This window comes from Labrus bergylta, chromosome 8 (assembly GCF_963930695.1).
Source record: "Labrus bergylta chromosome 8, fLabBer1.1, whole genome shotgun sequence".
Lineage (NCBI taxonomy): Eukaryota > Metazoa > Chordata > Actinopteri > Labriformes > Labridae > Labrus > Labrus bergylta.
In genome coordinates this window covers 6,029,892-6,044,214 of record NC_089202.1, presented here as the reverse complement: position 1 = coordinate 6,044,214, position 14,323 = coordinate 6,029,892, and the positions used below count along the sequence as shown (strand labels likewise).

The window sequence follows — 14,323 nt, the reverse complement described above, 5'->3', positions numbered from 1 at the left end:
CACGCACCAGAGTGACTTCAGAATTAATTGTCTCATAGATGCAGTGAGGATGTATAGCATTTCTTGCTTCTATTTTGTAGTCATATTCCAGTTTTGGGTAGGTCTAATGGTGACAAACTTTTGCTGCAAGTGCAATGCTTTAATACAGTTCTTAGTGTGATTTCTTTTTTCTTTTTTTTTTTAAATACACTGCAATTCTTTGTTTTTATATGTGCCCTGCATTACTTTTTTACTTCCTCATCTTTACCTGTCAAGCAAAATTCAGTGGACATATTCTTGTGTTTAAGGACGGTGGAAGCGTGTGTGATTGCAACAGTTAGCATCTGTTCCCATGTCATAACAAACTGTTCTTTGACATTTATAATGGGGGCAGCTGAGGCTCAGTTGGTAGTCGGTCGTCTCTCAACCGGAGGGTTCAGGGTTTGATTTCAACTCCTGCAGCTACATGGCCGATGTGTCCTTGGGTAAGACACCCCAAGTTGCTCCCACTGCTTCGTCAGCTGCATATAAATGCTTGTGAATGGCTTGCTAATGCTGATAGCCACTTTACATAGCAACCTCTCTCTACCATCAGTGTGTGAATAGGTAGGTGTGACATGCGGTGTAAAAGCACTTTGAGTAATCAGAAGTCTAGAAACGCGCTATACAAGTCCATTTACCATTTACCATAATGTGTCCAACATATGTACATTTGTGTTTCTACAGTATATAAGGCGGGGGGGCTCACTCAGATGGGCATGCACCTGCAAGGCAAAAATCCCATCAATGATGCCATTGCAGTTCATTTATCTGAAGGTTTGGCCCTGCATTCCCACCAACACTCATTCCAGTAATGCCTTTTTAGAGGGAGAGTGACATATGATGAGCGCAAATACATGGAGAGAGTGGCAGGCTTGAGCAAAACCAGACTCATGATGAATATCCATCTTCTGCACAACAACGACAAACTTTAGCCATCTCTAGCTGCTATTTGAAGCTAAAACCATTATGGTTAATGCTTAATGCTAACATCTGCCTTCAAAAGTGCTCACAATTTTAATATTAACAGGTTAGTATTTTAGTATTTAGATTAATGTAATTAAGCAAATGTAGCATTGTCAAGCAAGTAAGTTGATTCATATGTGAATATCATTCATTTTGTATGTATTTGGAATGCATTGAGCCAAATATAATATATACATAATATATTTAAACGCATAGTGATGTTCGAGAAGTTACATTTTTATTTATTTATTTAAAAAGGCAAAAACTGCTTCTTACTCCATGAAGTGAAATTAGACATTGTGTGAAGTAAAATCACTGTATCTCTCGGTAATGCTCACCCTGTAAGAACCCACTCTCCTTTTTCCCTTTTCTTGTTCCTGTTCCAAAGTCCCCCCCCCCCCCCCCCCCAAAATGAGTTTCTGTCTCCCTGTCCCTCTATTTACTCCCAATCCCTCCTCTCCATGTTCATCTCTGTTTTCCCTCCCTCCCTCCTGTTTCCCACTAAAATTCCCGCACTCTCCCTCCTCCCCAATCAGGAGGCTTGGCCCTCGGTGGGTGTGTTTTGCTGTCACCACTACCATTGTGCTCCCCACTGCAGAGCCACGCTTTACAGTTTAGACTTGCTCTGTCTATCCCCCCACTGATCCCTGTGAATGGAAACCCCTCTGCTGGGCTTGTATTTATCCCCCTTGTCAGTCTTGTGTGTGTGTGTGTGTGTGTGTGTGTGTGTGTGTGTGTGTGTGTGTGTGTGTGTGTGTGTGTGTGTGTGTGTGTGTGTGTGTGTGTGTGTGTGTGTGTGTGTGTGTGTGTGTGTGTGTGTGTGTGTGTGTGTGTGTGTGTGTGTGTGTGTGTGTGTACTGTATACCTACATTCCCCTTTTCTACAGGATTGTTGCCCCGCCACCAGCAGGAATGAATAAAAAATGCATGGCCTACATTCCTGAGTTTAAAAAACAGAGAGCCATATGGATCGTTCTTCTTTACAGTGGTTTTGTTTTGGCTTTCCAATGATCAGAGACATTCAAAACAGCTTTCATGCAGACTTCTATCAGAATGAAGTAGTTGAACCGTTGGTCAATACTTCATTTAGTGTGGTTCAGACAAAAGATGAAACAGCGGCTATTTTTACCCCTAATCTAACAAATTCTAGGTTCTTAGGGCGGGGGGAGAGGGGGCTTGATTGAACTCAAGCCATGGGAGAAATTAAACAATGAGCCAATACAATACTGCCAGTGTTATCCTTTGACCCAGCTGAGTTTTCTTCTTGGGTTATGACTTCTGCAGTGGAGTTTGAGACTATTAAAAGAACAGATGGAGAGATAAAGGGAAGATGTTGCAAAACAAGCATTATATAAAAAAATAATAATGACTACAAAAGGCTCAATTGATGAAGAAATAAATGTAATATTTTTTTAATATTAAAAGGGGTTACTTAGAGATTATCCCGTTTAGCACAGTATTAACCAAACAACCTAAGATGATTGGATTCAGGATAATCACTCACCTTAAAAAAAGGATTTGTAAAAAATGAGTGTTAATGTAGGGTTTGTTTCCTATGTTTGCGTTCATGTCTTAAACAGCTTAAAAAAAGCTTAATATATTATGCAACATTTTGAACATTATTATGGCGCACAATATATCACACTCACTAAATACATTATTGAGTAATGACCTCCTGAAGTGAAGTCAATATCCCTATGAGTTGTGGTTCTCCGCTCTGTGTTTACACTGATGGGACAGTGCTTCCTCCGGCTTGTTTATGTGGTACTCAGTGGCTCAAGCATGTTTTATTTTATTTTGTTTATGTTAACCCCTCTATGTTAACTGTTAGCCCTGCTATCACGTCAAGAAAAGAGATGGCTCCGCCCACTTAAGGCTGCTGTTTGTAGAGCCATAGCATAGCAAAGTGCTGTTGCACAAGTATTTTTGTAGGAGAACCAGCTTATTTTGAAACTGAAGAAAATACTTCAAAGAAAAAAGAACCAAATCATATTTAGGAGCGGCTGGTGCTAAAGTGCGACATCTACTGGATTGAATGTTGCATATTATATTAAAAGCTCTGATTATGAGAATAACCTTTTTTATGCCCATGTACACATTTTATTTTGCAGAGTCTGAAATACCAAAACCCCCAGCCTCTATGATGCACATCAGAGATTACTCTTTATGGTCAATGGAGCCTCAAATAGATTGTACTGTGTCTAAGATTTGCGCTGTTGGTAATATACTTTATCTTTAGTTTGTTCTGTAGACTTTTTTTTTTTGTTGCACCAGGTTGGAGTGCAAGTTCCCAGATTCAGATGAATGCTACATGCAAAAGGCCTCTGTAATTATTCATATCTTCAACATAATCGCAATATGAGCATGAAATCATGTAAAAATCATCAAAAAGGTATGAAGAAAAATTATTCTGTGTTAAGAAGAAAACAAATATTACAACTGTTTTGACAAAAGAATCCTCGTTTCATTGTGCAAATGAATGATTAATGATTACAACGTGAAATGATGAATAATTAAGAAATGCTTTAGAGCTTATCTGCTTTCGTTTTTGTTATATTTTGTTGGATTGCTTATGTTCTGACCTATTTTACAGGATAGGCAGAAATAAACCTTGGGCTTCAGCCTATTCCTTTTTTGGTTATTGATTGTTTGAATTTCATTGGGTGAAATGGAGAAGTGTAAGCATGTAAAGTTTTTTGTTTCTGTAAGTGGACTATTTACACAAATATTTTTTGACTCTTGTTATTCTTTAATGAATGACCAAAATAAAAAAAAACATTCATTCATTCATTCAACAAGAAATGCGGTCTACCTGAGTATGCTAACATTTAACCTATTGGATGGATAACATTTTACCCATCAAGCTAGATCAGCTGCCCTTAGATTAGTTGATGCCAATTTAGTGGTGAAAATAAGGATTATACTATTTTGGATTCAGGACAAATATGTTGCAAACAGCTGTTGTGTAAAACATGAAGAAACGCAGCAACGTATAGCTCTTGATGATGTTATGCACTTTGCATAGTATTTCTCAAATCATGCAAGCATACGTACATGCTAACTTGAATAAAGCTCAGATCAGTTTGATCTTTTAAAATGTACAGTTAATATCCATAGTGTTAGTTCATGTCATCACCGTCCACAGATCCATCTATAGCTCTTTATGCTCCCTGCTGCCTGAGAGGATTTAATTAATATATGCTATATGTTGTTGCATGATGTGTCCTCTTGAGCTTTTGATGGACAGGAATAATGTCATGTCATCCTGCCAAGGCTAAGTCATCTGGCATAGCTTCTACTTTCTTTACCTCAAGACAAGTCGGTTTTCTTCCTGGTCCAAATCTTCCTGTTCTAAATCCTGTGTGTGCGTGCCTGCCTGCATGCAGTCTGTGTCATCAAGCCGTCTGCCTTACACCCGTGTGCCTGACGCAGGCCTTTGTTTGCCTGATTGTGACATGCAAAGATGATTGGAGGCCACGACTAATAATGACGCAAAAACCCTACATCTGTGGGTTGTGTTTCTTCTTTGTATGAAAACAAATCTGTCATTCTCCTCGTGAGGCCAAACTAGGTCAGAATCATGAGGAAATGTATTTTCTCTCCCTAGCTTGAGGGCACATGTCTCACCTAGTGAGAATGATGGATGATGAGCAGATGATAGAGTTGAGGTAAAGTGATTTGAAGAATATTTTGCTCACTTTTGATGTAGTTTCTGTTTTACCAGAAGATATTTTTATCCTTAGAAAGTTATTTTTTATACATTTTTTTTATAAGCACTCACCCTTAAGACTAATAATGGTGTTCCCTCCTGTGTTGAGAGTTGTTTTGCCCTTTCTCTTGCCTTGTGTATGGCCTTGTTGTGTATGGCCTTGTATGCATCCTGTGTCCTGTGGTATATAACTCTTTAGCTCTCCAGGATATCTATAAGTAGCTGCTCCAGCTTACCTGTCACTATTAATACCTACAGATTAACCACCTGTGATTCAGTGTCACCGGTGATACAGCGACCTGACACGTTTTCTGGAAGAGCTCCTCACTTTGGTTTTAGCACGTAGCTTTTAGCATGAGGGCTGGAGACAAATTCATGTTACTGCATCCAGGGAAGGAGCTGTTTATTAACCTGCGATCCTAACGCTACTACTTATTTTGTAGATCCCTCTGTAACAATTTTCTTATCATGAAAATCTGAAAAATCTCACGTATCTCCCCAGTAAACTCATTCCCATCAAGGCTCAGTTTTAAACCAGTACTTTTAAACTTTCCATCAGTCAGACTGCTGTTTTCCAGTGTCTGCTTTCTGCTGAGCAGCGGGACTTTTTGCTGCTTTAGAGTTGTGTGACCCTCGCACAACCTCTCATGATCCAGCTGTCAGCTGTCCTGCACCCTGAGCTGTAGGAAACTACATGAGTCATACAGGACATGACACGTTTTAAGCCCTGCAGTTGTGACAGCTAAATGCATGATTAAAATTAAGAATTGGAGCTTTTTATGCTCGTTTTATACATTCATTTTCTTCAATTGTACAGCTCTGATCTTCTAGCCATCGGCGCGGACAGAATGTTTACACATTGTCTTTTTTTCAGATTGATTTGACTTCTTCTTTCATAATTATAAAAACACAGCAAAATAAGTTAAAAGGGGCATATCTGGTATGATAATGAAGGGGAACATAACTTAAACTGTGCTGAAACATAGTTTTAATGTTGCAAATTGGCCAAAAATTTTGAACAGTTGATTTTATACTTCAGTACATTGTTAGAAATAGAAACACAAGATAGAAATACGTTTACATATCCAGTCGTTTTCTGTCACTTAAAGGAAATATGACTGTAACCTCGGCCATATCTGATAACAAATTGTATTCATGTTATTTAAATGTTGTGTCCTAACATATATGTGGTCCCCTCACATGAACTCTGCACATCTGTGAGCCTTCAGCCTGCACAAGTAGAACTTGTCTCCCCCTTGTGGTGATTTTGTGTCCTACAGTACAGTTGAGGGACCTGGAAACAGAGCTTTAATGATGAATTCATGAGATAGATTCCCCTTTCATAATGAGGAATTATTAATCATACGATGAGTCACTGCTGCAGATTCTGATTTTAAAAAGAGCAAAGTTAGGCACCCGCTTCACCCTGATGATAAAACTTTCACAGCATGAAGCAATTAAGGGAGCGGGGCCTTCCCTTCAATCGAGCTGGCTTCAAACTTTGATTCAACATGCTGCTGGAGTCAGTTGAAAAATTCACTTCATGAATTTAAATGTGCCTGGAGGTTTTTCACGGCGGCTTTGAGGATAGATTCCCCTGTCTGCAAAGAATTCCACCTCTTTCCTTTAAAGACCTTTTAAAAGCAGAATATTTGATACATATTGTGAATTCAGAGCAGATTCTTACAGCACGCTGCCTTCGCTGTGAACCCCAGAGGTAAGAGTTGAACTGTGTCACAGGCAGGTTTGTACTCGTAGCTGTTATCCTTGCAGATTTGGCTCACAGGGCAGCACAATGTAAGTCGTCAAGATAGTCATGCTGGTTAGCAACGTGTGTGTGTGTGTGTGTGTGTGTGTCTGCATTTTTTCTTCTTCTTGTTTAGTATTACTTAGAATTAAGCTGGTGCAAAGTGAGGTCACAGGTTGAAATCCTGGCCACAATGAATTGGTAGAAACACTGACATAGAAAAGGGGAAAGTCCCAACATTATCCAGAGACTTCAGATTTTTGTATGCCTCAAGTTTTTATAAGTAAAGCAGCAGACTTAAAGGACATTTTTCTTTGATTGTGTTTTATTGGAGTTTATTTCCAGCTTCAGTGATGTGTTTCCTGCCCCGCACTACATTTTCTCTCCTCCTCCTCAGCAGCGTTGAAAACCAATACTTTCACCACTAGCTTATAAAAATTTTTAAAAAAACAGTCTTTGATGTGTGTCTTTCCTTCTGTATTTTCTCTAGAGGATGATGTCGATTTAGAGGCCCTGGTTAATGATATGAACTCTTCACTGGAGAGCCTGTACTCCACTTGCAGTGGTCAACAGACAGCTTCTACCCCACTGCTGCAAAATGGACAGACCTCTTCTTCAAACCAACACCACCACCATCACCAACAACACAACCAGCCTCGGCAGGGTCAGCACACGCATATTCTAAGCCACGCCTCCCCAGAGCCGCCCTCATCCTCCCCATCGTCCTCCGACTCGCCACAAAGTGGACTCCGACGGTCACAGCCTATGCACATCCACGCTGTCAGGCAAGTGTTGTTTTACATTTTGACATTACTTTAACCACTCCAGCAGCTGAGACAGTTTGCAAGGCAGAGAAAGAGGTATCTGACCAGTTAGCATGGAAATCAATGTCCTTTTTTCAATCCTTGAGTTCACCCCTTTGTGCCTTAACAATCGTCTTCTTCTTTTGGGAAACAGAGTAACTGTATTCTGACACAGGGTTGCTATGCTCCTATAAGTCTTTATCCTTGAATCACAGGTAGAAGCATCTTAAATCATACCCAGCTTTGTTGTCGGTTTTATTCTAAATAGAACCATTATTTATATTAGGCCTCATGCTGTGCTGATGAAAACTCAAAACTACCGTTTAAAACTATAACCTCATTAAGAAAATATACACTGAGGTAACAAATCAACTGAAAAGTAGGAGAAGTAGAAATAAAAAGTAGTTTTCCTAGTTGTCATTAGAAAGAATACACATTTCAAGAAATGTCTTCATGGGATTCAGTTTGAAACCAGAGGCTATGTCCACTTTTCTAAATACAGTCCAAGACATAAACATATGTGTGGCCCCCAAGGTTCATAGTTTATTGTAAGAGTGCCGTTCCAAGAGTGTAAGAACAACAGTGAGATAACCAGCATTAATGCTTCCCCAAGGGAACAAGATCGCCAGTTGACTCTTTTGCAACAGAACAAATGAACATTTTTTTCCAGTGAAATTAAAGTCATCTTTAGTTTAAAGGGTAAACACAGCATGTTTTAAGTTGCTCTTGTACAGTTCCTATAGACCCTACAGTATGGCAACAAGCTTTAAGCTAACTACTTCCAGCCTCATACATTTGAACATTCAAAGCCTCACACACACAGAGAGCTCCAATCCTTCCTCCTGTCTCTGCTGAAAAAGAATCCTCTCACTATACACTGTCATCCATCCACACCCTCTCGATAATTGGGCATAACGTCTCCTCCCCACTCCCTATCAGTAGCCCTTGAATGACCCGTTCCTCCCTGTCACTCCCTTTTTGTCTCAAACTGCACCAGCAGGAGGAAAAAGGTAAAAAGAAAAAAAAAAAAACTCCCATTGTTTTAGTACCAAGTGCGAATGTTTCTCTCAATTAGAGGCAGAGCATCCAGTAATCTCCCTCGGCTGTCAATGCGTGCAATCAGAAAGAAGAAGGTATGCTAACTCACACAATGCAGAGAAAGGTAAAAGTATGGTTGCATACATGCAGTGCAGAGCAGGTGTCAGCTCTCATTTTCTTCAGAAGGAATTTACAGAAACAGAGAAGAGTATGATCAGGTAGTGGGGTGCTCTGTCTTACACGCTTTCTGTCTCAAACACACACACACACACACACACACACACACACACACACACACACACACACACACACACACACACACACACACTCGCACACAAAGACTCAGGCCCCGAAGATCTTATTATTCTGGCCTGACCTCTCGATAACCCTGTTCTCAAGCTCAGATGGGAGAACATCAAAAGGCCCGCTCTCTTTTGAACTTGCTGGGCTCTACAGAGAGAGAGTTTGATAGAGAAAGAAAGAGAGTCTTCACCAGTGATTCTCTCAGAGAGAGCCCCAGCTAGGATTTCACTAACTGACCTGCCCTTTTTTTTTTTCTTAAATAACTGAATTCTGAAAAGTTTATGATCATCTGTCAGATCGCTGTTCCTCTTCTAGGCTTTACAGTATATGTGCCTTATTTAAAAGCTGCTTTAAAGTGATGTCTTGATTCAATATTGATGCCTGATTAATATTGCAGAAAATTAGCCAGCAGGCTGCAGGGGTCTGTGAATTCCACTTGCTGGGATACAGTTCATTATGGCTAGATCAGATAGAAACAGACATGAGCACAGATACTGTACAGCAATGCTTTATTAATTCCAGCTCTCATTTTCCAGCACATATTTCACATGTGTCAGCGGCTCTTATTTCAGCGTTCTCCTGTTCACTTTTTATGAGGCTGTTTCAGGTCACGGCCTCAGACGTGTGCTATATAGTATGTTTGACCATACCACAAATGTTTGTCTGTCCAGGAGGTTACAGGAGGAGGAGCAGCAGTTGAGGACATCATCTCTCCCAGCCATCCCGAACCCCTTCCCAGAGCTCTGCAGTCCAGCCAGCTCTCCTGTCCTCAGTCCAGGATCCCTGCCTCCGGGAGAGCCCTCCTCTAACATATATGTAAGTCAAACAACACAAAAATGAACTGTAGGCGTATTTTCAGAGCAACTGTTTTTTTCCCTGCAGTTTGTGGGTTTAATATTTTACTACATGTTATATTGTGGTTTGGCTGCATTGGGTACAAAACATAGTTTTTGGAGTCCATGCCTGATACTGTTCCCTTTAAATAAACAGGATACAAAACATCGGCTGATTAACTTTTGTTCAAATGCATTCCCTGTACTGATTCTGATACCTAGACTTGGTTATTGGCTGATCCTTATTACCTCTCCAAGATCGGTATAAGGTAGAATCTAACATTGTGAAAAAAACTATCTTTTCTCAGATTTATGACATCACACTTTCTGCAAGCACCCTACTGTTGATTATAATAATTACAGGATAATTCCCCTGAAACCAGATGTTTTTGTTGTTGTGAAGTTGTTGTGATATTGAATCAGTATGTTTACCATATTCACATGGCGGTCGTTTTCCTCTGATGTCACACCCAGGGTGTGAGGTTTGAATGTTGTTCTAATGTTCTGCTGTTCTCCAGTTTTTCAGTTGTATAAATGTAGAATTTCTTACAAATCATCATCATTTCAAAGTTGATCAGTAACTGAAAAGATAATCAATCATTAGGAACACAGGCCACATTTCAACTAAAGCATTGTATTTGATAACTTGCTGGTTACCTCATCTAATAGCTAGCTTTAGGATAGAGCCAACTTCCATTGCTAATAAGGCTTAGCATCACAAATGTCTGAATCTATCGCAATAAATAATAAACAATAAACAATAAATAATAAACAATAAATAATAAACAATAAATGATTGTAACCAAACAATTCTTTCTTATTTTCCATACATAGATTTTACAGATGGAAGAGAGAACTGGGTATAATGGTCATGCTTTCACAGCATTTTAATACGGTCAGCTAAAGCTCAAGCTAGCTAGCAGCTAGCCTCAGACAAATTTGTGCTCACATGGTGAACATTTTTTATTTATATTGGATTCAGGAGAGACATGTTCCAAGCAGGCATAATATAAACCAGTTAAAGAAAAAAGATAGTAGACATAGAATTATATCTTAAACACATTCTTTAAGTTTTTATTTATTACTCTTCATATTTGTATCGCAATAATTAGCCATGTTTTCGCACATCCCCTTTTTTCATAAATTGTCCAGGCCTTCTGGCTCATTGGATGTTACAGGCTTTCCAATTAAATTGTTCAAAACAAAAAAACAATTAAAGCTTTAGCTACTTCTTAGCTGAAGGAAAAATAAGCTACTTATTAGCTTAATGCTAATGTTAGCTGCTGCCTGACGTAGTTAATGGTTTATCAGATATGTCATTTAAATTCAAATGATACCTAGATTCCCCTCCAGTCTTTTACTGCTCACCATTTTTACAGATTCTGAGCAATCTAGTTGAGTTAAAATTATTACAATTTGTGTCAAACCAAGAATGTATACAACTTACAACTTGTAATCCAACAGTGTTACATTCAAACAGAATTTGAGCATGAAGTCAGAGGAAGAAGGCTAGCTGTGAATGTGGTCAATTGGCTGCACGCTCAAGGTATCTGTTCTGCACTTAATGCCTTATTTGAGGCTGGTATCGCAACTTCTCTAAATGTTACTTTGATAACTGAGACCTATATGACTTAAATACTTGTGTTTTGAGGATGCAGTAGGGATATTGTAAATCAGTGGTTTAGTGGTAAACTGTGTGGTTGGACTTAAGCATTGATGAATGGTCATGCTGTACATCTACCCCATGTTTTGCTCATGGGAGAAATGTTGTTTGCTTTCATGTGTTTGCACCGTGCTGTAAAGTTCATGTCTGCTCAAACGTTTTGTGCCTTTGTCTGAAAAGAAAAAGGTGAAGAGTAAAGGAGCAGACAGTGTATATTTGTGTGCACACATGGCTGCACTTCTCCCAGCCTGTTAACATTAAGAACTTGATTTCTTAAGAAAGATTTAGTGACCAGACTGTAAGTCCTGGATGACGTCCCTCCATCATCACTTTTAATGATCTTCACATGGGGTTGGCCAATGCAGGGTTTACAGTAACATACCAGCTTACAGTAATGTGAGGGCGGACTATTTCTCATAAATACTCCACTGGCTGTGATCCTGGCCTGTTCTGGTTATGGCTGTTATGGTAAGAGATCACTGCCAAAATTCATGGCTCTAATACGACCTGCTGTGTTTTTCAACGTCAGCTCATAAATCACTTGATGAATTGATAACTGTTGGATATCCAGGAAAAGCTTTAAGAGTTCAGAAGTTGTAGCTTTGGGTAACCATCTTTACAGAAATGACTCTCTAATGTTGGACTAAGACTTGAAAGGTTACGTTTCTTTCTAAGCTTCAGCAGTGAGAATGTTTTTTTTTTCTTTTCTGTGGGAATGTCTCATAGGCTTGAATTACAGGCAGCAACATAAATTCAACACTTGTGGTAAATGTGAGTTCATACAGTAAATAGGTCAAAGATTAATGTCAAACTAAGTGGTTTTGAGCTCTGCATTGAATTACTGGCTGTGATATAACTTTGACTCTGTGTGAGTAAAGCAGACTGCTCTAATTAATATTTTTTTTTAAAAGCATTTTATTAGGCTGGTTAAGCTACATGGGGTGGGAATGCTGTTGGATTGTGAATTCCCAGATGGCCTGTTGAGAGTGCAGTATTGGACCAGGAAGTGGAGGGGGGTATGAAGGCATTGCAGATGAGTTGGAGATCACGTTCTTTTGTGATCATAAAGATATGAGACAAAGTAATATCTGTATTAGTGTGACTGTGGGGTCAGTTCAAAGGACTGCAGGCCAAGCAAACTTAGCTTTTTTAAGCTATCTATTAAGATCTCCTGTGTTTATCATTACTTACAGTTATGGACCAAGTCAAAGCAACCCTTTTCTGAGGTTTTGCTGCTATCTTTCAAGAGCAAGAATGAACGTCTTTTGTCTTACTAACTTAAATATGTCTGCGCAAATAAACCTCAATATGAGTATATTTTTTACAAACATTGTACTTTCAGTATGACATTTCTAGCTCCTCCTCCTGGTCATAGAGAGGCGTGTGTTTATGAAACTTGAGATTTTTGTAAACATTAAGAAAGCAAGTCTCTTGCTTAGTCCATGCCACAAAATAAATAAATAAAAGTGACATGGAGTAAGTCTGCGGGCTTGCACTCTTTGTGTTGATCCTGTTCTTTAATGCCCTACCCCTACCCCTTAAGGGCTTCTGTCATATTATAGAATAAAATCCTTTGCGCAGTTTGAAATGATCCATACATATGTCATTTGTTGAGCTTTGCCATAAATCTGCTCTGAATGAACAGAAAACAAAACTATACTATACATTTAGACTGTCAGAAGGATAAAGCAAAGAAACACAGTATTTACTGGTCTGTTTTGCATCGACCATCAAACTATTGCAATGATGAAGAGCTGTGGAAAGTTGAATACATTTTGTATGTTTACCATTTCCACACAGTATACACTCTCATGTGAACTTGTGTGAGCGTGCTGTGCATCCACCCATACATACGGATCTATTTGTTTTCGACATGCATGTGTGTTTGTGTGTTTGTCTTTGTGAGCTCTGTAAACTATTTACAGCATTGGCAGTGTCTATCCATTGTTGATAGCAATGGAAAATGTGTCTCATTGTGGTTGTTCTTTAGTGGAAATTCAATTCAGCACCTTTCCACAGAGAGAGAGAAAAAAAAACCCTCCTGCAGACGCGTCTCATCACACTCATGTGCTTTGGGGTCCAGAGGCATGCAGACCACTAAAACACAATTTACTTGCAAACATGTACTCCTCCCTCAAGTGGTTTAGATATGAGGAGTAGTGGGTGATCTGTTTAGAGGTCTGTCAAGTGGGAAAGTGGGCAGGTAAATTATTGCTCTAACCTACATCATTTCAACCACATGTGCTTTGTTCTGGTCCAGTTTCTTTTTTTTCTGTGTGTCTCTATCTGCCCTCTCCCTTGCAGCTCTCTTTGCCAGCTTGCTGCTGAGAAGTTTCTCTGTTTAGTTTACTGAATTTTCCGACCTCCGGGCGCTTTCTGACAGACTCTCATACTCGTGTCCCTCTGTTCCTCCTTACCTCACTACTTGGCCTCTTTGCTGGAGGCGTGAGGACGCAGAGCGGGGCTGTCAGGAATCTCCGGGTACACTGTGTAACATGGCCACATGATTCCCAATTACCTCACTTTCCTCCGCTCTCCTCTCCCTCCTGTCTCTATTTTACCCTTTCCCCACTCCTCTCACCAGCTTTTCTTCATGGCTTTACATTTTTAAAGGGGAAATAATTGAAAATAATTGATCAGAGTGAGGGACGGTTTTAAAATAATGTAAACCTACATCCTTTTCAGATTTTACAAAATGTACAGTATCTCACGCCAAACTTAGCATTTAAACTGCTTTTCTGAATCTTACCAACAATGAAACACCATGAGCTGACCACCAGTTTCTGAAAATGCAACAAAAATTGTTCAAAAAGTTCATCAAGTGTCAACTTAAAAAGGCCAAGGCAACCCCAACTAAGCCCATATTCAAACTTTTTTTGTCGCTTTGGCTGAACTCAACATTCCTAATACGGAGACCGCCATATTGGGCTTCACCAGTTGATCTTTAGAAACGTTACCGAGACTACGTCCACTTTTTATACAGTCCTTGTGAAACACACAAAACTTTATAATAATGCATGAATTGGGTTTGTGTAAAAGCTGCATAATCATGAGGAACATCCAACGACAGGAGGCTGCCATCCAAAAAAAAACTAACTTCCTGGTTCTGCTCAGGGTTTGAAATACAAATATCACTTATATAATTTGTGTTTAATGTCATTCTAAAGCTCCAAACATCTTTCCACACACAGCCAAAGGGCTGAAAAGCAGCTACTACAGCCATGCTAGTCTTAAGGAAATACTA

General features: G+C 39.5%; 1 protein-coding gene across 5 annotated transcripts in view; it reads left to right on the top strand.

The window, feature by feature from the left end:
- The window catches only part of grb10b (growth factor receptor-bound protein 10b), a 69,540-nt gene that overhangs the window by 24,827 nt on the left and 30,390 nt on the right, over window positions 1-14,323 (top strand). For all 5 annotated transcript variants that reach the window (XM_065957836.1, XM_065957835.1, XM_065957838.1 and 2 more), the window contains exons 4-5: window positions 6,930-7,224; window positions 9,255-9,399. In XM_065957836.1, the coding sequence (XP_065813908.1) occupies window positions 6,930-7,224; window positions 9,255-9,399 (440 nt within the window). The remainder of the gene's footprint in view (window positions 1-6,929; window positions 7,225-9,254; window positions 9,400-14,323) is intronic.